The sequence below is a fragment of the Chamaea fasciata genome, unplaced genomic scaffold (assembly GCF_029207755.1).
Source record: "Chamaea fasciata isolate MVZ Bird 193981 ecotype frontalis unplaced genomic scaffold, bChaFas1.0.hap1 SCAF_2, whole genome shotgun sequence".
Lineage (NCBI taxonomy): Eukaryota > Metazoa > Chordata > Aves > Passeriformes > Sylviidae > Chamaea > Chamaea fasciata.
The window spans coordinates 5,285,906-5,309,953 of NW_027094087.1; the positions used below are offsets into that span (position 1 = coordinate 5,285,906).

Below are 24,048 nucleotides of genomic sequence, written 5' to 3' on the forward strand. Positions count from 1 at the left end.
CCTGCCATCTCAGCAAATTCTTTCTGCTGGGCTGCAGCCCATCCCATTGTTCCCAGGGCAGGCTCTAATCCAGGTCAGGGAAAAAAAGGTCTTTGGCACAATGCATCAAACTCATCCCGCCATTAGCTAGAAAAGACCCCCTGCGGCCTCCCATTGTAGCAGGTCTGACTCAAAGCCCAGGGAAGGCAAATGGGTGTCTGTCTGTGAGAGCCCTGGGTAGGCTTGGGTCCCGTCCGGGGCAGCCCCGGTACAGTCAGCCCTGTCACTCCTGATCCCACCCCTCTGGTGGAGTCGATGGAGTTCCCTGCCTGGCCACGCAGCTGCCAAGGTGGCCGGACTCCGCTGCTGAGTGATGATAAACTGTACATATGTAGAAAGTTTGTAAGGTGCATTGGGATTCTTCAGCGCCACAGAGGTGCCACCTCTTCTTCTTCTTTTTTATTTTTTTTTTTTCTTTATTTTTTTTTCTTTTTTCTTTTCTTCACCACATCCTTTTGCTCCTCTTGGGCCTGTGTATGTTCCCAACCTGAGGTCAAAACCTTTATTCCTTAGACAAAGGCTGTTGGGTGTCTTTCCTTGTGAAGGAAGACTGGAAGGTCCCTCCTCAGTTTTGGGAAGGAATATGACAAAGCAATACATGCAGGGAGAGAGCCTGGAGTCTACCATTTATCCACTCTCTTAATATAGAAACAGGAGAACTGTTATCACAACTGAGGAAAGAGAATGGTTTTCAGCAGGAAGAGTCCACTCTGCCCAGTTCAAGATACTAGAACTAAAGGAAGGGCTAAGATTTAGATGATCTAAACCACCACGCTTACACACAATCACCACACTTACAGTAGATGGGATCTATTTTATTTTCTCCACAGAAAGAGATAAGAGAGTTTGAATGATTCTAAGCATCAACCAGCCCCCTTGTTGCAGGGGGTTGGAAACATACTTTCCTGCAGGTAAAAACCACAACCTCGTAACAGTTTAGTATGAGGTATCTGCATCAAAGCATCTGACCCTTCCAGATACCAAGGTACTGGACTGGCTGAATCACACCCACCCCTGTTGACTTCTAATTACTCAACAATTCCACTCCTGATCTCTGACATTCATACATTCATTAGACTACAAGACTACTTAAGGATGAGTGCTTGTTCATCAGGAGTATGTGGTTCACCACATGACTGTGAGGCAGGGCAGTCTTTGATCACCACATGTTAATTATGTCCTTTTCCACTGGACAGCCTCAGTAAAAATGCACCATGTGCAGTGTACTCCACGGACACTGTAGTTCTCTCACAGCTGCCTCAGGAATGCTCCTTTTTTCCTCTGGGTCCCCAACAGCACAAGGAGAAGTTGGCATTTTACTCCTGCATCCACTCAACTGCTTCTTGATTTTAAGGGTTTTTTTTTAAAAGCCAGTTTTCAAGTACTCTGCCAGGCTGGCAGTGAATCTGTAGCCACCAAGCATGGGCCACGGCATCAGGACAGTGCTGCTCGGCAAACGGGGCAGGGAACAGTCCAGTCTTCTGGCACTCAGCCTCATCTCCGCAAGGAAATCACTGTGGGACTGTCAGCAAGTCATTCTTCCTTCCTGTGCAATTGGGAATCATTTTCTACCTTACAATGATGATGTGAGGCCTGACATGTTGTGCTAGTTGTGGAAAGGGAGGTCCTTGGATGGAAGGCCCTACAGATGAGCAAAGGATTATTGCTATTTCTGGATGTGATGGCATATAAATGTGCTTTATTCCTTCTCAATGAGACAAACTTAATAATTTTTTCAAGAAATTCCTAGTGAAGATGTATAACAGCTTCAGAGCTGTGGATTCAGTGTATGATTCTACTCAAAAAAAAACTTAGCAAAACATAGAGATATATATGATGATTGGGGAATATTATTTCCTTGGGAAGGGGGAAATCACTGGACAATTAGAGCCATGCCTGGATCATTTAAAGGTGTGTTTACCCCCTTGGCTCCCTGTGCAAATAAATTCCTAACTGATCACATGGCTCTCTGCAAGGAGCATAAGATGCAAGTGTCAAAATCACCAAAGGAGGTGAAAGTAGAAGAGCAAGGTAGTCTCTTAGCTTACAATAGCACGTGGGGGTTGGTGTTCTCTAGTGTCTAGAGCAGTGGACCTAGGATAATAATCTTAGATTTATTTCCAGCTCTGCTTCTGACTTGCTGTGATAATCACTTTACCTCTCAGTGCCTGTTTTCTCCACCTGTAAAATGGGTGTAAGAATTTCCACCTACCTCACAGGGATGTTGTGAGGCTTCCTTAATCCTGTTTGTAAAGTAAGTAGGAATGATCTGATGAAAAGCACTGCTGAAATGCATGGTATCCTTGTTATTTCTTGGCAGAACTGCTAAATTGGGTAATATATGACTCCTCGATCAGAAGGGCAATAGTTTGGAGATGTGAACACTGCACTGCACTGGCAACATTAACATGGATGTGGATTTGCCATGGGTCAAAAAGACTTTATTGATTCCCTCACCCATCTCTCCCACCTTAGCCAAGGCCACGTATGAAGCTGTGGTGACAGTGTGGTGACGTGGACCCCTCTTCTCCATCCCTGGCATCCATTCTTGGGCAGCATTTGTGCTTAAATAAGGCAGCTCCTGGAGCACTTGGTTCAGGTTGGTGGAGCTCTGACAGTTTTAAGGTGCTGGCAAGGCATGTGGGAGAGGGTTGTATCATACAGAATATTGCTGGGCTTCTGTTTTGAACCACTCAGCGCAACAGAGACCGACACCCACAGTCTCCCAGTGGTGAAAAACAGTGAGGTGCAGATTCCTCCTCCTGCAGGAGAGGAGAGATTTGGGGGATCTCTGCTCTCTAGGTCTGTGTGGGCCTAGATACATATATTTCTAAATATACTGATGGGGGAAGTCCCATCTCTCCTGCTGCTCAGTAACTCACTGACTGTGCAGTTTTACATTAAAGAGCGGCTGTGTCACAGAGTGCTGAAAAAAAAAAGTGGCAGTTTGCTGTTTTGTATAGAAAATGGCTTTTCAGGCTGACAACCGAAAGTAATCCTAGCCTAGGCTTAGTTTTGTTTAGTAAAGACAGGAACATCCATGAGTACTACACTAAAGCCTTCCTGTAAGCCCAAGGCAGCTGCGATAAAACAGTATATGGTGCCAGATTTCCTGAGGGCCAGGGCTGGATAAATGCACCAAAATCAGGGGACTTGTCGAAGTATTGGAATAATCTTTCCCCCCAACAGAATGACATTGCCATTCCTTGGCCTCTGTGTGTGCTGTACCTTTTAACATGGCTCAGGAAGGGCTTTTTGCCAACACCCAATGTGCTTACACAGCTGAGCAGTAACCATGGCAAGCGAGTATGTGTCGGCTTGCCAAGACATAGCCTGGCACACAGTCCTTTCCTTGCCACCAGCTTGGCACCAACCTATTTCAGTAGAAGAGGCAAGACTTATGTATCTGTCAACAACTGAAGCTTTCCTCTCAGTAGCCTGCTGTACAAAGAGACACGGGAGGTTTGTTCAGCCTGGAGAGGAGGGGGCTGAGGGCATTGGGAGCCCTAAGTGCTTTCTTCAGGTTCCTAAGGGGGGAGGAATTCCAGGGAAGATGGAGGCAGACTCTTGACAGAGGTGCACAGCAAAAGACCAGAGACAACAATCACAATGAGCAGCAAAGGAAAATTTTGGCTAAAAAAACTCTGACAAGGAAAAAAAATGTTCAAATGGAGAGTGGTTCAGCACTAAAGCAGGTGCCCAGAGACATGGTGGGATCTTCATCCTTGGGGGATGAAGCTCGGCTGGGAAAAGCACTGAGCATCCTAATCTGACTCTGCATTGAGCTGAAGGTTGGGCCAGGTGATGCCTTCCAGCCTGAACTATCTATCCCATGGGATATCCCAAGTTGAAAGCTCAGTGCAGCCACTGCGTGGTGGAATGACGTGCGTAGGGCACTTCTGCCTCCCGGGGTGCTCTGGTGGAGCTGGTTTGGGCTGTCCCAAAGGCCACACCACCTCCCCAGGCACCGGCAGAGGCTGATGCACACACAGAGTCAGCTCTTCCAGTGTTCAAGGCCAGGTTGGATGGAGCTCTGAGCAGCCTGGTCTGATGAAAAGTGTCCCTGCCCATGGCGGGGGGTTGGAACTGGATGGTCTTCAAGGTCCCTTCCAACCCAAACTATTCTATGATTCTGTGAACTGATGTTTGGTAGCTACAAAAGGTGCTTGAAGCCAGAATCGTGTTGTGTAACTGGTTTGGAAAAAGCATTACAAATAAAAAAAAAAAAAAAGAAAAAAAGAAAAAAGAGAGTATGGTTGTCCACAGATAAAATCACGAAAATATAGCAGCTTAGGTCTTTCCAATTTTAACTTCAGTGTCAAGTGTGCCTTTAAATCCATCTGAAAGTGCAGAGGACTGCATTTTAACATTCTGTCAACAAAAAACCTGTGTGCTTTAAAGCTTGCTGATCTGGGATGAAGCAGCACTGAATAGAAATGGTGATTACAGAGCTACTGACAGAACATTTTGATAAAAACAAAGACTGTTAGCCTTCGCCTTGCTAGATCCAGCCTGGTACAGTGAAAGCAAACCAGTCATTTATTGGCTTCCAAGGTGGAAAAGCTATATAAAAAAATGCTCAGGTACGTTTTTCAATACATACATGTTAGTTCACAAAAGAGTCATAGACAACCCTGTAAAGGAATCCATGAATTGCCAAGTGAACATCATCACCTGAACTCATCAAAAATAAACTCAAAAGAAATGCAGAAATCAGAACTATGTGGGAATCCTTCCAGCTTCAGAGTTCTTGTTTATGAAAACCTCTGGAGAGAAAAGAAAATGGGTGGCTGGCTGCCAGCTAAGGCAATTTATCATAAATATGCCCCGTAGCACCTTCTGGAAACCTGTGTGATTTCTAAATATACTATTGGCCAAACCCCATGATTTAATTCAGTATGCTGCACCTTCCTGTTTTACATAAAAGGCTTGATTTTGGTTCTCTCTACAAACTGAACATAAAATAGCCTCATTCACTGTAATATGGGGAAGAATAACCACAACTAAGGAGCTGCCTCTGTACCTGTGGAGGGCCACGGAGCCTTCTCCCCACAGATGCACATCAGCGACTATCTAAGGAGGAACAGCACAAAAGGAATGCCCCATTTTCTTTTCACACTTTTTGCCTTCCCTGAAGGAGAAGTCCTGGGGCTGAGAGGCGGGTGTAGGGCTGGGTTTTTCCTGTAGGAATTAACTTGTTCCCTGCGTGTTTCTCTATCAGTGATTTACAGCTAAGCAGAGGCATGTTTCAAGCCTATTTCCAAAAACATGCAGAGAAGAAAGTTTAAGAACTGTGACCAAACTCTGCCTTGTTTTTTACCCTTGTGTGGAAGTTGAGTTGCCAAGGCACAAACAAGAGCAGAATTTGGCTCTGTTTAACTTATTTTTAAAGGATTTCCTGTTAACCTCGGTCTCTAAAAGGCAACCAACAGCTAACCTTGCCCCACAACCTACCAACATGGAACAAAACAACCACAAATCCCTCCAAACTCAGGAATCTCATCACTATTGGAAAGAACAGCTTCTACGTAGCAGATACAGAAAGAAAGAACAGGCTGATCTCAGATCTGCATTAACTGGCAGTGATACCAGAAGCTGTAAAATAAAAGGTCTCAGATCAGATACAATAACCTGCTCCCCCAGTTAATTTCTCTGTGAAAGATGAATGTTTTCTTCTCTTTGCAATGCTGCAGACAAGGAGACAAGTTTCAAACCAAGAAGTCTGAGAGCAAGACAGAAAGCCAAACAATCAGAGAGTAGTGGGACTAATCTGGTGATTTGGCATGACCATAGATTTGTTTTCCTAGTGAAATGAGTTGCAATGAATAAAGTTTGCTGATTTTCAGTCAGCAGGGGCTCTGTGCTTTGTTAAACTCACAACTCGATTCTTCTCTTCTGCTTTATTATTCTGAATACAGAGAGTTTTGAGTGGCAATGGCTAAAATCATAGAATCAGAATCCTTAACGTTGGAAAAGGCCTCCAAGATCATCAAGTCCAACTGCAAACCCAGCACCACCATCAAACCATGTCCTCAAGAGCCATATCCATGTTTTTCAAACATTTCCAGGGATGGTGATCCACCGCTTCCCCGCGCAGTCTGTTCCAATGTTTTACAATCTTTTCTGTGAATTTTTTTCCCTAAAGTCTAATCTAAATGTCTCCTGGTGCCACTTGAGGCCATTTCCTCAAGGTGTGTTTTTAAGAGGAAAAAAAGAGAAAAGATTCAGACGCCATGAAGGTCAAGTGGGAACATGACTGTGACATGAAGGATTGGATCTCACACCGATAGCTATCAGGAAATTCCCTGTCTGCACTTTTGCTTCCCTTCTGGCTCCGTTCCTTGACATAACTCTAATTGCAAGTCTTGAAAGGCGTCCGCACGCAGTGCTGGGCGTGGAGGGAGGATGGAGAGGGCTCCATGCAGGAGATCAATCTCCCCTTAGCGGGCAAGATGGGCCAGGAGCAGTCGTGGTGTTGTGCCAAGGGCCACTCACTGCTGCCCGGCCCCTGCAGAGGAGTCACAGCGGTGGTAGAATAGCAGAATCACAGAATTGTTTGGGTCTTTAAGAGACCTTAAAGATCATCCAGTTCCACACCCCTGTCGTGGACGGGGACATCACCCACTAGACAGGTTGCTCAGAGATTCACCCAATCTGGCCTTAAACACTTCCAGGGATGGGGCGGCCGAATCTCTGGGAAACCTGTTCCAGTGCCTCACCATCCTTACAGTAAAGAATTTCTTTGCAACGTTTAACCTAAACCTGCCCGCTTTCAGTTTGAATCCATTCCCCCTTGTTCTGTCAGTCCATGCTCTCGTACAAAGCCCCTTTCCATCTTTCTTGCAGGCTCCCTTCAGACACTTTAAGGCTGCAATTAGATGATCCCTAAGCCGTCTCTTCTGCAGGTTGAACAATCCCAATTTTCTCAGCCTTTTGTCGCAGGAGTGGTGCTCCATCCCCCCAATTAACTCGGTGGTTTCCTCTGGACTTGCTCCCATGTCCCTCTTGGGCTGGGGACCCCAGAGGTCGGTGTCCACCCTCCCCTTCTTGCTGTGCCTCGCACACCTCCTGCTGCTCCCAGGCCAGCAGCGGGTGCCCTTCCCGCGGCTCCTGTGGGCAGCACCTGCGCCGAGCTTCGAAGGGGCAGGCGAAGGGCTCAGCGTCGCGAACATCCCCACTCCCCTCCCGCACCCCGGGACCGCCATGCTCCCCTCGTTGGGGCAGGTCCCGGCGGGGGGCGGAGCCTCCCCGCATTGCCCCGCCCCTTGGCCCCGCCCCCGCCGTGAGGAGGGCGGGGCGCCGTGGCCGGGGCACGCGCCCACACGCCTGCGCGCCGCCGCCACCGGAGCCGGAAGCGCGGCGGGCGGGGCGGAGCGGGCAGCCGTGGGCGCCGCCATGAGCTTCCTCATCGACTCCAGCATCATGTTCACCTCGCAGGTAGCCCACCCCTTCCCCTCCGCTGCTGCCTCCGGCCGGGAGAAGAGCGGGGGAGCGGGGCGGTCCCGCCGTCACCGGGATTCCCTTTCCCTGCGCCGTGTCCCTGCGGGAGAAACGCGGGGGCGGTGCCTGGGGGCGCGCGGCCCCTCAGGGGGGCCGGGCCGAGCGGAGCTCCGTTCGGGTTTAGATTTAATTTCCTCCACTTGGAGCAGCCAGGGAAGTTCATCTTGCTGATCCCTACTGAGTGCTTGGTTTATTTCTCAACCGGGCCGATCCTAGGCAGTTGGGCCAGGTGAAAATGCGTTTAGGTGGTTCACAGAGGGGTCTGATTTAAGCTTCTGAGCTGGTGTGAAAGTTTTGTGTCGTAGTGATGAGGGGTGAGCTGAGGAAAAGGAACCCTTCTCCTCTCAGCAGCAAGTGGTTGTCTTGGGTAGACTTCAACGCACAGCCCTAATTGCTGACAATTTTCAGGACTACTTCTGGCCGTTTCTTAGAAGAACAGTGCCCTCCTATTTTATAATGCTTTGAGTTTTGCTTAAAACGTCCTTTTTCACTCTTGGTGGCTTGAGCGTAGCTTTGGTGCTGTTAACAGTTCACCCAGAACAAAAACTCCCACTTTTTTGCTTTGAGTTCTGAGCTCTAACTTATCTAATAGCTTTTCTTTCATTTCTGATGGCAGCTTTGAATCCTCTCATCATCTTTAGCACTACCAAGTTAGATGTTCAAGCCGCTGCATGTAATTGTCGAATGCTCAAGGCTTTGCCGAGTTTACATGTCACATTCAACTGCAGTGTCTTAGAGCGTGAACTTTTACTAAAATGTCTTTCTTTGCTTTTGTACAGTCCCTAACACGAAGGGAGTCGAATCTTCATGTTCAGGTTTCTGTAATTGTTCTTATCTCTTCTTTTTTCTCCTACTTCTTTTTGAAAAGTTTGTCTCTACCTTTTTTCTCCTTCCCACTGTTAAATGTGGAATTGCTTTATGTAGATCTCATTTGCTTATCATACTTCTTTAACTGATGACCTGTAGATATGAGGCTCATGGAATATCTTTCCTTTTTGCTAGCAGCCACTTTAAAGTCTGAAGTCCTCCTCAAACAAGTTTTGCCAGGTGTTACCAGTCACTCATTCGACCTCATTCCTGTTTCAGTTGTTCTTTCAAGGCAACTGTGTTTGATCTTCTTACCCAGTATTCCAGATATTCCTTGTCTGTAAATCATGTTAGTGTGTTGCCTTTGCCACTATGGGTACTTCTGATGTGCAGGGAAGTAATCCACAATAGTTCCTTTGTTTTTGTCTTTGAATATTTCCCATCTCCACGGCAGGGTGGGCAGAAAGCTCTGGCGGCTTCCATGTGCTCTGAGGAGATACACTGACTTTATTCCTTGATGTCTGACATATACTGAATTTTGGCTTTGCCTTGATCAGAGCTACTTCTGTAAAAAATACTGAGTGTTTCCTGAATTCTCTTACTTGGGCTCTTTTAAATCATTGCACTCCCTCTCAGTCTTATGAGGAATAGATGGGGCTACTCACAGGAGGCCTGGCAGCACAGTCCCCTTTAACTCTCTCAAGACAGGTAATTGCTGTTTTGGCCACCTTGTTCAGTTTGTATTTTCTTCATTGAAGTCATTTGTAGAATAGCTGTGATATGAAGTTGATCCCTTCAGGAGTGTGAAGAAACTTGGACGTAATGTGCCTTCACAACCACTGAAATGCAAAGTGCTGTTGGCTTTTTCTGCTTCACCTGCCTTGTCCGTGTGGCTTTCTGCAGCTCCAGATTGTGGTTTGAGGCATTCAGCACTGCCTTTTCCCCACCTCAGAGACAATTGCAGCACCTTTCACCCGCAATGTGTCAGTGTCTCACCAGACGTACAAAAAATTCACAAGCACCTTCTAGTCTACAGGAGACAGCAGATGTTTTTATAAAATTTACTCATCTCTATAAGATGTGTGTGTGGCAGACATTCAAGTGTTTACTTTGCCTCCATTTCTGTATTTTCTGTAAAGAAACCCATAGGCTTTAATTCTGTAGATTACAAGAGTGAAACAAGGATCAACACTGCACAGGATTCTGGCAGGCCAGGAACTGAGGAATTCTGAGAATTTAGGAACACCAAACTCTGTTGTCTTGACTAGGTCTTCCTTAAGGCCATAGCCTTTTGTGTCTGCTACACTTGGATGTTTAAAATACAATTTTTTTCCATGTTGCTGTGGCAAATTTTAATCTTCTGGGATCTTGGGTACTTTGGGTTAGCTCTTCTCCTTCCATTTATTTAATTTACAGTCAGCAGAGCAGTGGGTTTGTGTTTGGCGAGTTGCAGGGTGCAAATGTTGAGTGCCTCATCTCTTCTGCAGGTGTTGTTCTTTGGATTTGGGTGGCTCTTCTTCATGCGAAAGCTCTTCAAGGATTATGAGGTAAGAAACAGACTTGTAATGAAAGTTTCTATTGTAAAAAATTACTCCCAATTATAGAAATGTTTTTTAAACTGCATTTAGCCTTATTCCTTACTTTAATCCCTTTTATCTTACCTGCAGTTACTTTCTTTTTAATTTCCTCTTGTGCTTCTCTTTGAAAGACTCCTGGATATCTGTGGAAATGGGTTCTTCTGTGGCCACTGAAAGTCTCCATACTGGCTATGTTAAATAAAAAGAAATGTGGAGGAGATGCAAGGATAATAGTAAACTGAGGGAAGTGTTTTGCCTTTTGCCCTAGTAAGCCCACCTTATATAAAGTAAAATTTTTGAGACAAAATCAAATCCAGTGGTTTACTTTAAACTCAGTGTGATGTGTCAGTTGCAGCTGAGTTGGTTATGAGGCTCAGATGGGATAAAAATGCCATTCTCTTATCCACAGTGGAGTATGAGATTGTAGTCTAGGTCAAAGGTGGTTTAAGTGCAAACCAAATTCAGACCCCAACAGTTTTTCTGATGTGGATTTTGTTTTTGAATCCAAGGTTAATATCAAAGAGCTCTCTTAGTGTATGAGTTTGCCCTCTGTTTTCCAAGATGCTTTTGGCTTCCTCCTAAGCAGGTAAAGGGCTTGGTGCCTTTAAGCAAGAGCCCAAGTTGTGGGCCAGCATACCTTGTGATTTGTTTTGTTAGCTGAGGGATATCAGGATGCCATTCCAGAAATGTCAATGCCCAGTGTCTCTGGATTGTTCTCTGCATTGCAGGTGCGACAATACGTGGTCCAGGTGATCTTCTCTGTGACTTTTGCCTTCTCTTGCACCATGTTTGAACTCATCATCTTTGAGATTTTGGGGGTGCTGAACAGCAGGTGAGTCTGGGAGCCCACTGGGGACTGGCCTGCCTTGTGCTCTGCAGTGTCTTCAGTCCAACTTCTAAATTAATAGCTTAGTCTTGGATTGGGGTAATCATGGGAGAAAACTGCCAACAACTCAGTGAAGATGTTTGTACAGCAACATTTGTTTATTTGACAGAGCATGGGACTAGCAGCCATAAGCTTCCGATTTTCCTTGCAATTGCTATTAACAATTGGTCTAGGTCCTTAGGGCAAGGCTTTAGCCTTTGATTTTCTCCATTTGTGAAGTTAAAAGAAATGATTTCTTCTCTGGCAGTATTGTAACTCTTCAGATCATGCTAAGAGCATTTTTCAGATGCTGAAGACTACAGAAACTTTAAGCACTGGTTTTTCTTTTGTGGTCAGAGGAGTGAATAAGATGTGAAGCTAACCGTGGAGTGAAAGCTACGTCTGTAACAATACAGGATTTGCGAATCAAAGGTGAATCCCCCCTTGACAATAGGGTGAGGACTTCTACATGAAGGGGATGTTAAAAGCTGTCTTCTTTGGAAGTCAGTAGGAAAGAGCAGATAGAACAATAACACGTAGAGGCTATGTTGGGTTTCTTCCTATTCTGTCTGATCATACAAGTGTGAGAGAGCAGACAAATGGGTTGAAAGGCAAGAAGTACAGAACTGATGAAAAGTAATTTCAGTTCTGTATGTTATTAATATGTGGGGCCGGCAGCAGAGAGATCACTGAGGAGATTGCTTTTATAAGCTTCAGTAAAGGGCTAAACTTCACTATAGATAAAAATGTTTGCTTCTGAATCAGTTAGGAAAAAGTGGCAAAGATTCTTGTAATTTCTTCTTCCCTGAGGATAAAGAGGATATGAGTTAATGTTGGGAATGCAGACATATATTTTTCTGTTCAAGTAAAGTGAAAGGTCAGTTCAGCCAAGGTCAATCTCACCTGCATTTGACTACTCTTAATTTGGTCAGAGGGGTATTGATATGTTGATCTATATATGTATTTATAAAACCTTGCTTTGCAAAGTCTTGCAGATGAGACAATTCACTCTGAAGTGAAACATGCTGAATTGTCAACGTTAAATATTTTTAGTCTTTTCAATATGAATTACCTCTTTTTTGACTCAGCTGTTCATTAGAAAATTAATTACTGCTTATACTTAGTTTTGATTTACTGTTCAAGTAGATGAGCAGTCACATGAATCATGCTGCAACTGGCATTAGTCACCACAGAAAATACAGTATTTGATAAAATACCCAGCCTGGTTTTCTGGATAGTTGTTTAGTTTTAAATACACATTCTTGACCTCTGTATTTAAAAACAAAACCCTACAAAACCCCAAACCAAACAACTCCCTCTCCTTTACCCTAATAAAAAAAAAAAAATCCAGAGTATTCTATATGCTAAGCCAATATTATTCATTGGTTGATGTAGTTGAAAAGATTTCACTGACATGCAGTTTTCTTTGAGAAATTTGTTGTGTTATGATATCATGCTAATCAGTGTTTTGGCTTTATTTCAGCTCTCGATATTTTCATTGGAAGCTGAACCTGTGTGTCATTTTGCTCATCCTGGTCTTCATGGTGCCCTTCTACATTGGTTACTTTGTTGTGAGCAATATCAGATTATGTGAGTACTTGTTTTGTGGCAGGGGAGCTGCTAATTTGAGACTAGGAGTACAAATGAGAAAAAATTTTGGTCATTGTCCTTGTACCTCCCTCCTTGCCCTGGCTGTGTTCTGGCTAAATACCTTCTCTTTGGAGCTTCATGCTTTATCATGAACCATTCATTGAACAGTCAGGAGATGCTTTACATGGCCCCAGAAAATGCTGCTTTTCTTCATGGGTTTCAGCAAAGTTGAACACTTCAGAGCAATATTACTGGGATTTGTTCCTTTGCACTTTTAAGCTTGCAGCCAAACTCTGCAACTCTTGGCAAGGCTGTGTTGTTCTGCTAGGGGGCGAAAGAAATGAGGCAGAGGAGCTCAATAAATCACTTCTGAAGCAGAAAGGCTCAGTAAATTACTTTTGGTTTTTTTTTGTTTCTACTGTGTCTGGATGAGGCCTCTTCCATGAGCTAATGGACACTTAAGCTGTTGATACTCATCACTCTTTTGTGTGAAGCTTAGGCATGTAGGTTGGGAATATTAAATGTGTAGTCTTGCCATGAAGATGAAATACTTAACATTGATGTTCAAGATCACACAAGAAGGAAGAAGTGAAGTGGTGCCATGTGGACAGTGGAGCCTTGTGGGAGGTGAAGGGGTACTCACTGCAAGCTGTAGCTCTGTCAGGTGACACCTGCTTTGGCCACCTGTTCTCAAAGTAGCATTTAGATCAGTGTAGAAATGTTGCAAGCTATAAAAAGCCCTCAAGTTTAAAATCCATTGTAAACACTGCCTTTTTCCTCTCCATTAGTGCACAGACAAAAACTACTTTTTGCGTGTGTTGTGTGGTTGACATTCATGTATTTCTTCTGGAAGCTGGGGGATCCCTTTCCTATCCTCAGCCCAAAACACGGTGAGTTTCATTTTCTTGCTGATTTCTTCCCTCCTGCAAATAGGCTTTGTTATTTCATTTTCATTTTGGAGCTGTTATTATCTCAGCTCTGCAGCTGGGACTATAGAAAGTTCTTGCAACTGAGGGTCTGCTCTGCTTTGAAATCTGCAATGTGAGACTGACAGAAATAGGTGGATGAATCTGGATTACTTTCATTAGTTTTCTTCCAGTACCACAGGAAAACTTGAACGAAGTAAGTCCTAACTGAACCTAGACTATGTAAGGACATGGTGTACTTTGGAGGACACAGAATCTTAATCTCCACACAAAACTGATCACAATTTTTATTCACTTCTTTCTATTGTGGGACTAAACCTCATTTTTTTAAGAAGAACATCAGCAACCAATCCTTCATCTGACTTCTCTTTAGTCAGGTTTTTTTTTCTTGTGACTGAAATCAGATGAGTTTAGCATGAGTGGCTGTCCAGTTGTGTCCAGTGTGCCTGAACACTGGAGCTGCCCAGACTGCAGCCAGCAATGGGCCTGGCAGTTGTGCTGGCTTTAGTACAGATTCCTGCTGTGCCTAAGCCCAGAGGGTGTGCAGTTGCATGGGACTGGAGTGTGTCTGCTGGATGCCAGTTGCATGGGACTGGAGTGTGTCTGCTGGATGCCAGAGCTGTTTGTGTGCAGAATTAGCTTGGGTGTTTCTGTTGTGGTCATGAGTATTTACAGTGTGAAGATACTGTGGGCACTTGGGTCCAACAGGGTTAGCCTGTGCCTGGCTCTGCTGAACCCTTGAGGCACCTGACTGTGCTGAAGGATTGTAACACTGTTAGAACCAGACTATTTGTCACCTGTGTTACCTGTCGCCCTTCAATTTCCCCTGTACTGGAATATTGTTGGGATATTGCTCCCAACAGGTGAAATTCAGTCCATTTCACAGAAATTGGTGAATATATCTGTCTGCATACAAAATGCTCAGCTTAGTCCTTCTGTTCTGTGGGAAGCTGCTTGACTCTATACTCACGTGAGAAGTTGAAGGATATCAACTGGTGTAGGGTCTGCTCACCCTTTCAGCTGTGATCCTAAAAGTTTCCTAGGAAAAGATGAGTGTCTGTGTTTTGTAATTGTGTCATTTGCCTCCGAAATCCAGCAGCTGATGGGTAGCGCAGATCCCTCTGCCCAGAGTTCCACTGCCAAGAGAAACCTGTGTCCATTGTGAGCTGCAGAAGGTGCTTGAGTTGGCAGAATGTAATGATCCAGTGGAAACTTAGCCATGGGGTTTGGGTAATCCTCTTCAGGTGAACAGAAGGTTCTGGGAGGCTGTGTAACACCTGCAGATTTCCAGAATGGGTAGTAGGGTGTTTTCTGTTTTTCATTGTACTTTAGAGGGTGTGATACCTCCACTTAAGAGTTTTACAGTGCCTTGTCCTACCAGGTGTAGACATGAGGTTAGAGCAAAGGATTCTACATGTTTATTCCCTGCTGTATTGTTGGGGTGCTGCTGTCCTGCATGTACAGACAAGGCTTCTGTGGGTTTCATCAGGTAGTGGTGACCCGATTCAGCCAGGTGGGGATGGGGATGGCAGTGTCCTGCAGCTGAGAAGTGCACCATTGTACAAGGGCTCCCTTGTACTGCAGCTTTTTTTAACAAACCTGAGTTTGGGAGCTTGTAGTAGAAGGAAGGTTTTGCTAATGACACACCAGTATTCTAATGAAGCTCTTACCTTAAGTTGATGGAACACTCATTTGCTTTGTGTGTGAGTTTCATGGGGAAGCATTGCTCCAACCAGTGGAATGTCATGTCATTTTGAAGGCACCTCTGTTTGAAGTGCTTTAGTCTGACAGTGTGTGGGGCAAAAGGCCAGTGTATTGTAGCACATTCTGTAGCTCCTGTAAATCTCTGTGCAGCTGCACATGACTGGGTGTCTCGGTTTCCCTTTGTGAAGTCTTTTTGCCTTGTTTTCATCATTCATTCCACTTCTCTGAAGCATGAAATGTGGCTTGGCGCTCAGCCATCTCGGCTTTGCAATCGTGTAAGCTCTAAATGTGCTGTGTGTGGCAGCTGCTCTATAACCAGCTCCCTAAAAAGTATGTGGTGGTAACTACACGTGGCACTGTGTCCTGGGAAGGCAGGTTGAGGTCTGTGTTTGAGAAGGAAATGCAGCTTCAGTTCTTGGTGATGGTTATAGCACAGGCTTGATGTTCATGTTGAATTACGTGTTTGGTGCTCAGGTAGAAGACCTGGTTGGTGGTCACCTCAATGTGTTTGTGTCAAGCAGATGAACACTGAACAGCCAGGAGCAGCTTAAGCTTCCCAACTTCACTGTCCTACCAGCACAGCTTGTATCTGATCTGGAAGGGTCACTTCCAGTGGATTGGGGGTTCAGACATTTTTAGGCCAGCGCCAACTGGTTTGGTAGTAATTGCTGATAATTGCAGAAGTGTCTTTATGGAAGGCACTGCTTTATAAGTGCCTGGTGGATGATCTGTGTTCCCACCTCAGCAAATGTTAAACATATTTTATTAGTTTGGAACCAAAATACTGATGTTTAGTCCTCTCCACATATCCATATATCTGCCTTAAGTTTCTTCGTAGCTGGAGTTCCCCATCCCTGTTTCTAAGCATGGTAATGTGATTTCTGAGGGAGACTTCCTACCCCTTTCTTCTCCTAGTCCCTGTCCGTCCTTCCTGTTACCTGGGGTCATTGCAGTGGGAAGGCAGTCAGATTAATTAAGCAGCTCTGTGTTGTGTTAGGAAGGCATCAAGTGTGGAGCAGAGTGAAGAGAGCAAGATTGCTGATGCCATGTTTTTCCCTCCCTCAGGAATCCTGTCTATAGAACAGCTCATCAGCCGTGTTGGTGTGATTGGGGTGACACTCATGGCTTTGCTGTCAGGATTTGGGGCTGTCAACTGTCCATACACCTACATGTCCTACTTTCTCAGGTAACTGCAGCCTTGTGAAATACTTGTCCAGCTTTTTGAGATTGTTTTTTGCTTTTCCTGTGGCATTGTTTCAATTTTTTTTGTTACTTTATTTCTGAATCTAGCTGTTGTCATGTCTGCATGATAGAACCATTTCCACTGCCTCTGCATATTCCCCTTATACAGGCATTTCTTTGTCTCATGGGCATGTGCACATCTCCTCTGAAATGGGGTAGCAGGTCTCATTTGGGGTCTTTATTTTGCAGGAATGTGACAGATGCAGATATTCTGGCTCTGGAGCGACGGCTCCTTCAGACTATGGACATGATAGTTAGCAAGAAAAAAAGGTGAGAGGACAACAGTGGCACAGAATTATTTATCTCATGGATTTGCAGTCAGTAGGGTAAAACATGGTTCTTGAAGTGGCGTAAGATGGATTTTGAAATCTGAATTGGGTTGAGCTGTGTCATGTTTTGTTCTGGCCTGATACATGACTGTTTTTGTCACTAAGTGGTGCCCTTTGTGGCTGCAGTGGCACAGATCAGGCTCCCAAGACCATTTGTAACTCCCTGCTGGCAGCGTAACTAATCTGTAGGATGGGCACCTTTCTCTCCTGCCAAGTCAGGGACCTTTAGGCCACCGCAGCTGGCTCTTACTCATGGTTTCAGGACAGCAAGTGGTTTGTACATGTGGATCCTGCTCAAAGCTGAAGCAGGGTAGTAAGCTGGTGTGGGCATAGTTATATTCTTGCAAACAGCAAAGTTTATGTTGGTTAAGTTTTGCAGAACTGCAGAACGTTGCTCATGTGGATATCCTGTAGTACACAAGTGTGCCATCAGAGCTCTGCTGGCATTGGTTTAGCTTATTCCATATCCCCCAAGATAAAAAAACCTACTTTCAGAAACAATGTAATTTCACTGAAAAGGTTTTTGTCTGCATATTTCATATCAATATAAGGTATTTCATGTCTTGCTCGTAGTGCAGAACAAATCCAGTTACTGGAGTCACTGCAAAGGTTTGACTGTCTGACACAACAGTCTCCCAGACTTTACTTTTGATACCTTAATGTTTCAATGGAACCTTTTAACATGTGCAGGGGAGCTTTTGGATTGCTTAACCTTGCCAAATTCATCACCATGTGTGTATCTGCTGATGAGTATTAGCTGATGGAAGTGTAGTTAAAGCATAACCTCCTTCCCCTTTGAAAATGTTAAGTGGTGAACAGCAGTTAACTCTGTATTTGTGGTCGTGTGTAAGATGGTAAGTAGTGAGAGAATTTAATTACTCAGGTTTAATTGATTTAATTGACTGGAAGCACACTAAAAGACTGCCTTTGGAGTTAAAAGATAGTGCTGTTTCTGGCTCTGCTCTTTTGTTTCGTTCAGTGTATTTGGACTTGTGGTCCAGGGAGAGTTATGTTGGGGCAAAAGTCAAGATAGCAATGGCTTGTAACTAACTAGCACTTTCTTGCCTTCCTATCGCCAGGAAATCTTCTGAATATGGCAACTTCCTCACCATTATGAAGAGCTGTGTATTAATCACTTGGGAATTATAATGAAGCTTGTGTATATGTATTTTAAAAAAACCCAGCAAAAACCTCCAAACAGACTGCAAACCTACGTAGTCTCAGAACTGCAAGAAATAGCAGAAGCTTGAGTTCTGTAGATTTTGCTCTCTTTTGCTTTGACAGGGAGCAGTGGCTTGCATGATTGGACTAGTTGCTCATATAAAGACAAATTTAAAAGGTTAGATATGTTTCAGTCCAACTGCAACCAAGTAATTGGCAGAACAAGTGGGAATAGCAGTTTTTTCCAGTGCAGGGTAAATGCTACAGTTCCATAAATTGTCAGTGATGTGCTGGCCACCTTCTCAGTACTACTTATAGTTCAGAACTTACCAGTGAGCACAAGAGTTCTAAGGCAATAGAACATAAAGCTTTTTGGTTTTTTTGCTGATCCTGACATTTCTTCTCATGCCAACCCTTATCCATGCTGGCTTTCTAGTCAGTAGGAGATAGTTGGTGAAAGTTGTTTGCCCTGATGGTTTTAGCACTGGAATCACTTTTCTCTCCTTCCTGAGCACAGTCAAGTAAAGCCTTATGGAAACTCACCTCTAAGGCTGTCAGTCTTTATCCTCATTCTTGCAGGTGTGGCATAGCTAAGCCTCAGGTTTGAAATGCCAGCATTCTGATTGCATTGCTTCGTTGGGATCATGTTAGAGTCAGATCAGCTGATGTGACACACAGATATCACATAACATCATTACCCATCTGCGTGCACAGAGTGTGTGGGGTTTGCCTGTGGATCCTTTCTGTGAGGTCTCCAGAGCTCCTGGCCGCTCTGTGGATACAGAGATCCCTGCCACCTCTCAAAAGAGAAGATCTGCCTTTGTGCAGCTATAGCCTTGTGCTTCACCTGGATATTGCTGCAGTTTTGCTGCAATGGTGTGAATCATTTGGGATGGACCATGTGAATCTGTACTGTGAAGAAAGCAAGGATTAAAAATGCATTTCTTACATTTGGCAGCTATCAGGATTCCAGGATCTCTTATTTGTAGTCTGTGGCCATATGTGCTTTTATGTGTATATAGGGTGCCCCAAGGGTGTTTCTTTTGCTGTTGTGAAAGGAATGATGGAATGATTTGTAATTTTTTTTTTTATTACACTGCTTATCAACAGCCTTGAAGAGGGCTCAGTGCCAAATGCAGCAATGCTGGCTGCAGCTACAAGAAAGGGACTGAACACTACAGAATTGTGGATCATCCTCCGAATCCTGTGAATAGTCTTCAGCTTAGGAATGGATAACTTGCTCACAGATTTCAGTGGGGAGAAATGTGAGGAAACAAGACCAGAAGCCAACACAGCTCGTGGGGATTATGCTGTGGTGCACATGGAAGTGTGAGGGACGATAGGCAGCTGCTGCTGGAGTGTTGGAATTAACTTCAGGAGTCACATTCAGATCGCCTGAAGCATCCAGTGGTTCAGTCCAAGAATGGATTTGTGTGTTTCTGCTTCATAACAGCTTGTCATGCAGCCCAGCAGTGAGTGACAGCATACCAGAGAGTGCTCTGCACACCATCCAGAGCTCATAGCTCTGTGGAAAAGGCGGATGTGCAGTGATAAAGGAGAGGTGTCCAGGGGAGGGAGGAGCAGGAGAAGTCTTCTAATTCCTGAACTTGAGATAACACAGTCATGTGTTCGAGGAGAGGAAAGCAGCTAACCATATGACTAATAAATCCATTTGAATTCTGAATTTTTAACTGGGTTTAAATCCCTTTAGGATTGAAACAGGATTCTGAATGGAAGTGTCTCATTGAATCTCACTTGATTAGATCTAGGCTCTACTCCAGAGCTAATCAAGATAATTTTATGTAGTGGGATTGGTGTTTAGGGGAAGAAAAAAGGGTCATCTCTTTTTGGTGAATTTAGTTTAACAGCATCTTCTAAGAATCTGGTGGATTTTTTTTTTTTTCTTGTTCTGATTTTTCGTAAAAATATTATATTCCTAAGGACTTGTGTTTTCTGTTCTTTCAGGATAGCAGTGGCTCACAGGACAATGTTCCAGAGAGGAGAAGTGCATAACAGACCCACTGGCTTCTGGGGAATGATAAAAAGTGTTACAACATCTGTTCCCGGCAGTGAAAGTATCCTTCATCTGCATGCTGGCACCTGCCTTGAGAGGTGGATCCAGCTTTCTTTGTTTGAGAGGTAGAGTGTTAGTTGGGATAGTCACAAAACATTTGTGTTTCAACACATTTCAAGCCTAATGTCTACTAAGTGTGTTCTCCAGCACTCTCTGATCTTTTGCCTGGGCCTTGGGCAGTTTTACTGTGACACAGGCAGAAGTTTTATGCTCCTGCCCTGCTCTGTAAATGTTCTGTTGCATCACCATGGGTAAGGTATACCAGTGTATCAGGGGACACTTGATGTGCTTATTTACCACAGAATCATCAAATGATTTGGGTTAGAAGGGACCTTAAAGATAATCCAGTTTTGGCCTTCCCTGTAGAAGGAATCTCATGGGAATGACAAGGGTCTGTACTCCTCTAACAGAGTTGCTTACCAAGGTTTTCTGTCAGACCAGTTGAAGTGTGCATTTTGCATGTTTGAGGCTGAGGATTCTTCTTCCTCTCACACTAGCTGCTAAAATCAGAATTTGGCTATTTGACAGACTCTTCATAGAAATCACTAATCTCTTTGAGCAGTTACTCAGCGGTTTTGTTTATGAAGATGATCTGAGATGACATCTTGTGAGATGCACTTCAGTGGCAGGGGACACAGATCAAAGTGGAGCAGCAGTTTTTGAGAGCTCTGGTTGTATTCTGTGATGTGTTTCCCAGGCAAAGAAATAGTTTGTTGCATGACTGTCTAAATACTGTGTCCTGCCTACCTCCTTAAACTGGAGCAGTGTGTATCAGAGATTTCTTTGGTGCTGTATTAATGAGAAGCATGAGGACTGAATGACAAAGCTGATCTGGATCTAAGAAGAGACCAAACCATTAGATGTGGCCCTTGGGCTGAAGGTAGACAATGTTTTGTTCTTAATTAAGAATTCATGATGTGTTCTAGCCTTGACTATGTTGGTTTGCCAGATCTGTCCCTTATCCAGCAAGAAGTGGATGCCCTGGAAGAACTGAGTCGGCAGCTTTTCCTGGAAACTGCTGACTTGCATGCAACAAAGGTACCCAGCAAATAATTGCCCAGATGGGTGTTGGGAGGTCAGAGTGGTTTGAAAGAGTGCATGTGTTAGGAGAAATTGAAACCTGTTCAATAAGTAAATGATGAAATGTAATGCAGTGGAGTGAAGATCTGTTTCTTTAACTTCAGGGCTAGATGACACTTCCCTTCCAGTTCAGATCCATCCCCTCAGTCTTCCCCATGCCTCTATAACCATTCACAAGCTTATGAATTCACACTTTGGAGTTCAGAAACGTTTGAATTAAAAATATAGAAAGGGCTGTGTTTGCTACTGTTGGTGCTCCGTTACAATTTTATGTTGTGGGTGATTGTGAAAATTACGTATTTTTTTATATTCTACTCCCTCTCCCTTTTTTTCTATTTCCAGGAGAGAATAGAGTATTCCAAAACTTTCCAGGGAAAATACTTCAACTTTTTGGGTTATTTTTTCTCCATCTATTGTGTCTGGAAAATCTTCATGGTATGTAAATGTTTTATTGCATTTTATGTGGATATATACAAATATACTCTGCATAGATTTCTTTAAAATCCAGAAATTCTGAAAGAAACTGGCCCTTGGTTGACATAAAGCTCTAGATCTGGGTTTTTCTATAGAGCATCAGACCAGTAATTCTTACATGGATGTGTTTTGTGCCTTCTTTGGCAGTCTGACCATGTCTGCCCTTTCCTTGGTGGTACAGTGGAATAGTCGTGCATGAGCTTCACCTGTGAGAGTGAGAAACGCTTTTGCCTTTTTGCTTGAATGTTAATCCATCTCTCTTGCAGGCTACCATCAATATTGTATTTGACCGTGTGGGGAAGACTGATCCAGTCACAAGAGGAATTGAGATCACTGTAAATTACCTGGGAATCCAGTTTGATGTGAGCCTTTATTAATTCTTACAGCCTTTTCAGCAATTCATATCTTATCTAAATAAAATCATCCTGCTGCTAGGGAGAAAGCGATAGACCCTGAGAATGTGGCTTTGGCTTTTGGCTTACTGAGGGGGAAAGGAAAATGCACCATGAGCATTGTTTTCACACTGATTTTATGCTGAGATGGTGATGGATGTGGTCTTTCCAGAGAGGCAGTGATTTTTTTTGTTGTTGTTTTGGAGAAATGGAAGCACATTAGACAATCTGCTTAGATTGAGACATTCAGCTACAGAGTAATTCTGATTGTTTATGCAAATAGTTATTCTGTCATTTACACTTAAAACATATCCCTGTGAAAATAGGGTTCTTTGGGATTGGTATAAACAAACTCTCCTTCTCTTGTGTTTGGAGTAAACAGTTGCTAATACATTTGTGAAAATGTCTGTTATATAAACCTGTGTACAAATAGGAGAGACAAAACCCCTGAAGAATTGGCAGCTATACAATGTGATGTAAATGAGGTTAGTGTTAAAGTTTTAACTGTGTTCTTCTTGTTGATACAGGTCAAATTCTGGTCTCAGCACATTTCCTTTATTCTTGTTGGAATAATCATTGTTACCTCTATTAGAGGGTTGTTAATCACACTTACAAAGGTAAGAACTAGGACTCTTAAGTGGTTTTACAAAGAGAAATTAATTATCAGATCTTTTTCAGTATGCATTTATGTTTAAATATCTGAATATAAATTCTTGCAGAGGGAGGAAGGTAGGAAGAATACCTTTTGCAGGATATTTCCCCAGTCTCTGTCAGGAAGGCATCTAAGTATTAAATAAGATGCTAAATGGAAGCAAGGGTTCAAAATGATGCTGGAGCCAAGGCTTATTGGTAAGGTTGATGAAATAGTGATTACTTGATTTAAGCTGCTGGTAAGACTGAAAGGCATTAATTCAACAGACATGTGACTCACTGACTTGACCTGGCCTTTGGTACCTGTGCTTAAACTTCTCTGTATTGTTTTGTGATTTTTAACACAAGATGTAACTGGCTGGGGGAGATTGATGTTTCAGGCTAGGCTTTGTGAAAGTTTTGGGTTTATGACAGTAGGCTACAGGTAGCCCTCTGGAATGTATGGTTTTGATTGGGTATTTTTAGATGAAAAGGTATTGAATGGTATGTACCTTTCATGCTGTCCTAAGGCCCATCATATTTACCTAACTGCTTATTTCCAGTGTTTTTTGGTATTTTTTCCCTAGTTTTTCTATGCCATTTCCAGCAGCAAGTCCTCCAATGTTATTGTTCTGCTGTTAGCACAAATAATGGTGAGTATGGAGCACCGCGGGCACACCCATGTGCATTTCTGCTGCATACTTTGTGTGTGTTTAAACACATAACAGTATCTTTGTGTGCTGCCCCCTTAGCCCCAGAGCCTGTGGTGAAGCAATAACTGCTGTCCCTGTTTTTTAACTTCCAGGGAATGTACTTTGTGTCCTCGGTGCTGCTGATCCGCATGAGCATGCCCCCGGAATACCGCACCATCATTACAGAAGTCCTGGGAGAGCTCCAGTTCAACTTCTATCACCGTTGGTTTGATGTGATATTCCTAGTCAGTGCCCTCTCCAGTATCCTCTTTCTCTATTTAGCACACAAACAAGCCCCAGAAAAGCATATGGCCCTCTGAGGCAGAGCTGCAGCCATGCACTGCTCTCTGTCCTGTCAGCTGCACTGCTGCAACTCCTGTGGATTGCAGAACTGGAGAGACAGGACTGCTCTGTGTGTTCTGCCAGTGTAACTGCAAAACTTGGAGAGACAGGACTGCCCTGCGTGTTCTGGCTCCTTGAACCTCCACACGGGTCATCATCAAGCTCTGTGGCTCATTTTGTTCAGTGCCACAGCTGGAAGGGATGGGGGTGTGTGTCTTTAACTTGAAACAGTTCATTGCCAAGCAGTAAAAGCAATCCTGGATTCGCCACTATCCAGGGGCATCAGAACTTCTGTGGTAGGCTGGCTGAGGGAACACCTCCTACTGTTGGAAAAACATGTTCAGAGAAGGCACCAAGAAATGTGATTTTTCTTTTGAAAATCAACTCATAATTGGGATTTGGAGGACAGCAATTCTGGAACTGAATGTTTGAGTCTGTGTAATTAAATAAGCTTTTGTAATATGCAAGTATCGGTTGTTTTTTGTCAGTCCCAAAGATCTGGCTGGATTTGAGCCAGAAGGTGGTTAGGATTTGCTGTCTGGCAGAAGTGGAGAGAACTCCATTTCTGTATGCAGTTTGTGCTAGTGTGTATCACTAGTATCACCTACTATCCTTAGGAATTGG

At 43.9% G+C, this 24,048-nt stretch overlaps 1 protein-coding gene across 2 annotated transcripts; it reads left to right on the forward strand.

Moving 5' to 3' along the window:
* The first annotated feature begins 7,405 nt into the window (after positions 1–7,405).
* Positions 7,406–23,886, forward strand: GPR89B (G protein-coupled receptor 89B). Of its 2 annotated transcripts, none has more exons than XM_066208340.1 (14): positions 7,406–7,476; positions 9,834–9,893; positions 10,652–10,755; positions 12,272–12,378; positions 13,167–13,268; positions 16,074–16,194; positions 16,440–16,520; positions 19,706–19,815; positions 20,764–20,852; positions 21,237–21,329; positions 21,635–21,730; positions 22,288–22,377; positions 22,978–23,043; positions 23,196–23,886. In XM_066208340.1, exons 1-14 carry the CDS (start codon positions 7,435–7,437, stop codon positions 23,400–23,402), a joined length of 1,368 nt encoding a protein of 455 aa, XP_066064437.1. In that variant the 5' UTR covers positions 7,406–7,434; the 3' UTR covers positions 23,403–23,886. The 2 variants fall into 2 exon arrangements, with proteins under 2 accessions (XP_066064437.1, XP_066064441.1); XM_066208344.1 differs by lacking the exon at positions 7,406–7,476 and adding an exon at positions 7,726–7,768.
* Positions 23,887–24,048: the final 162 nt, after the last annotated feature.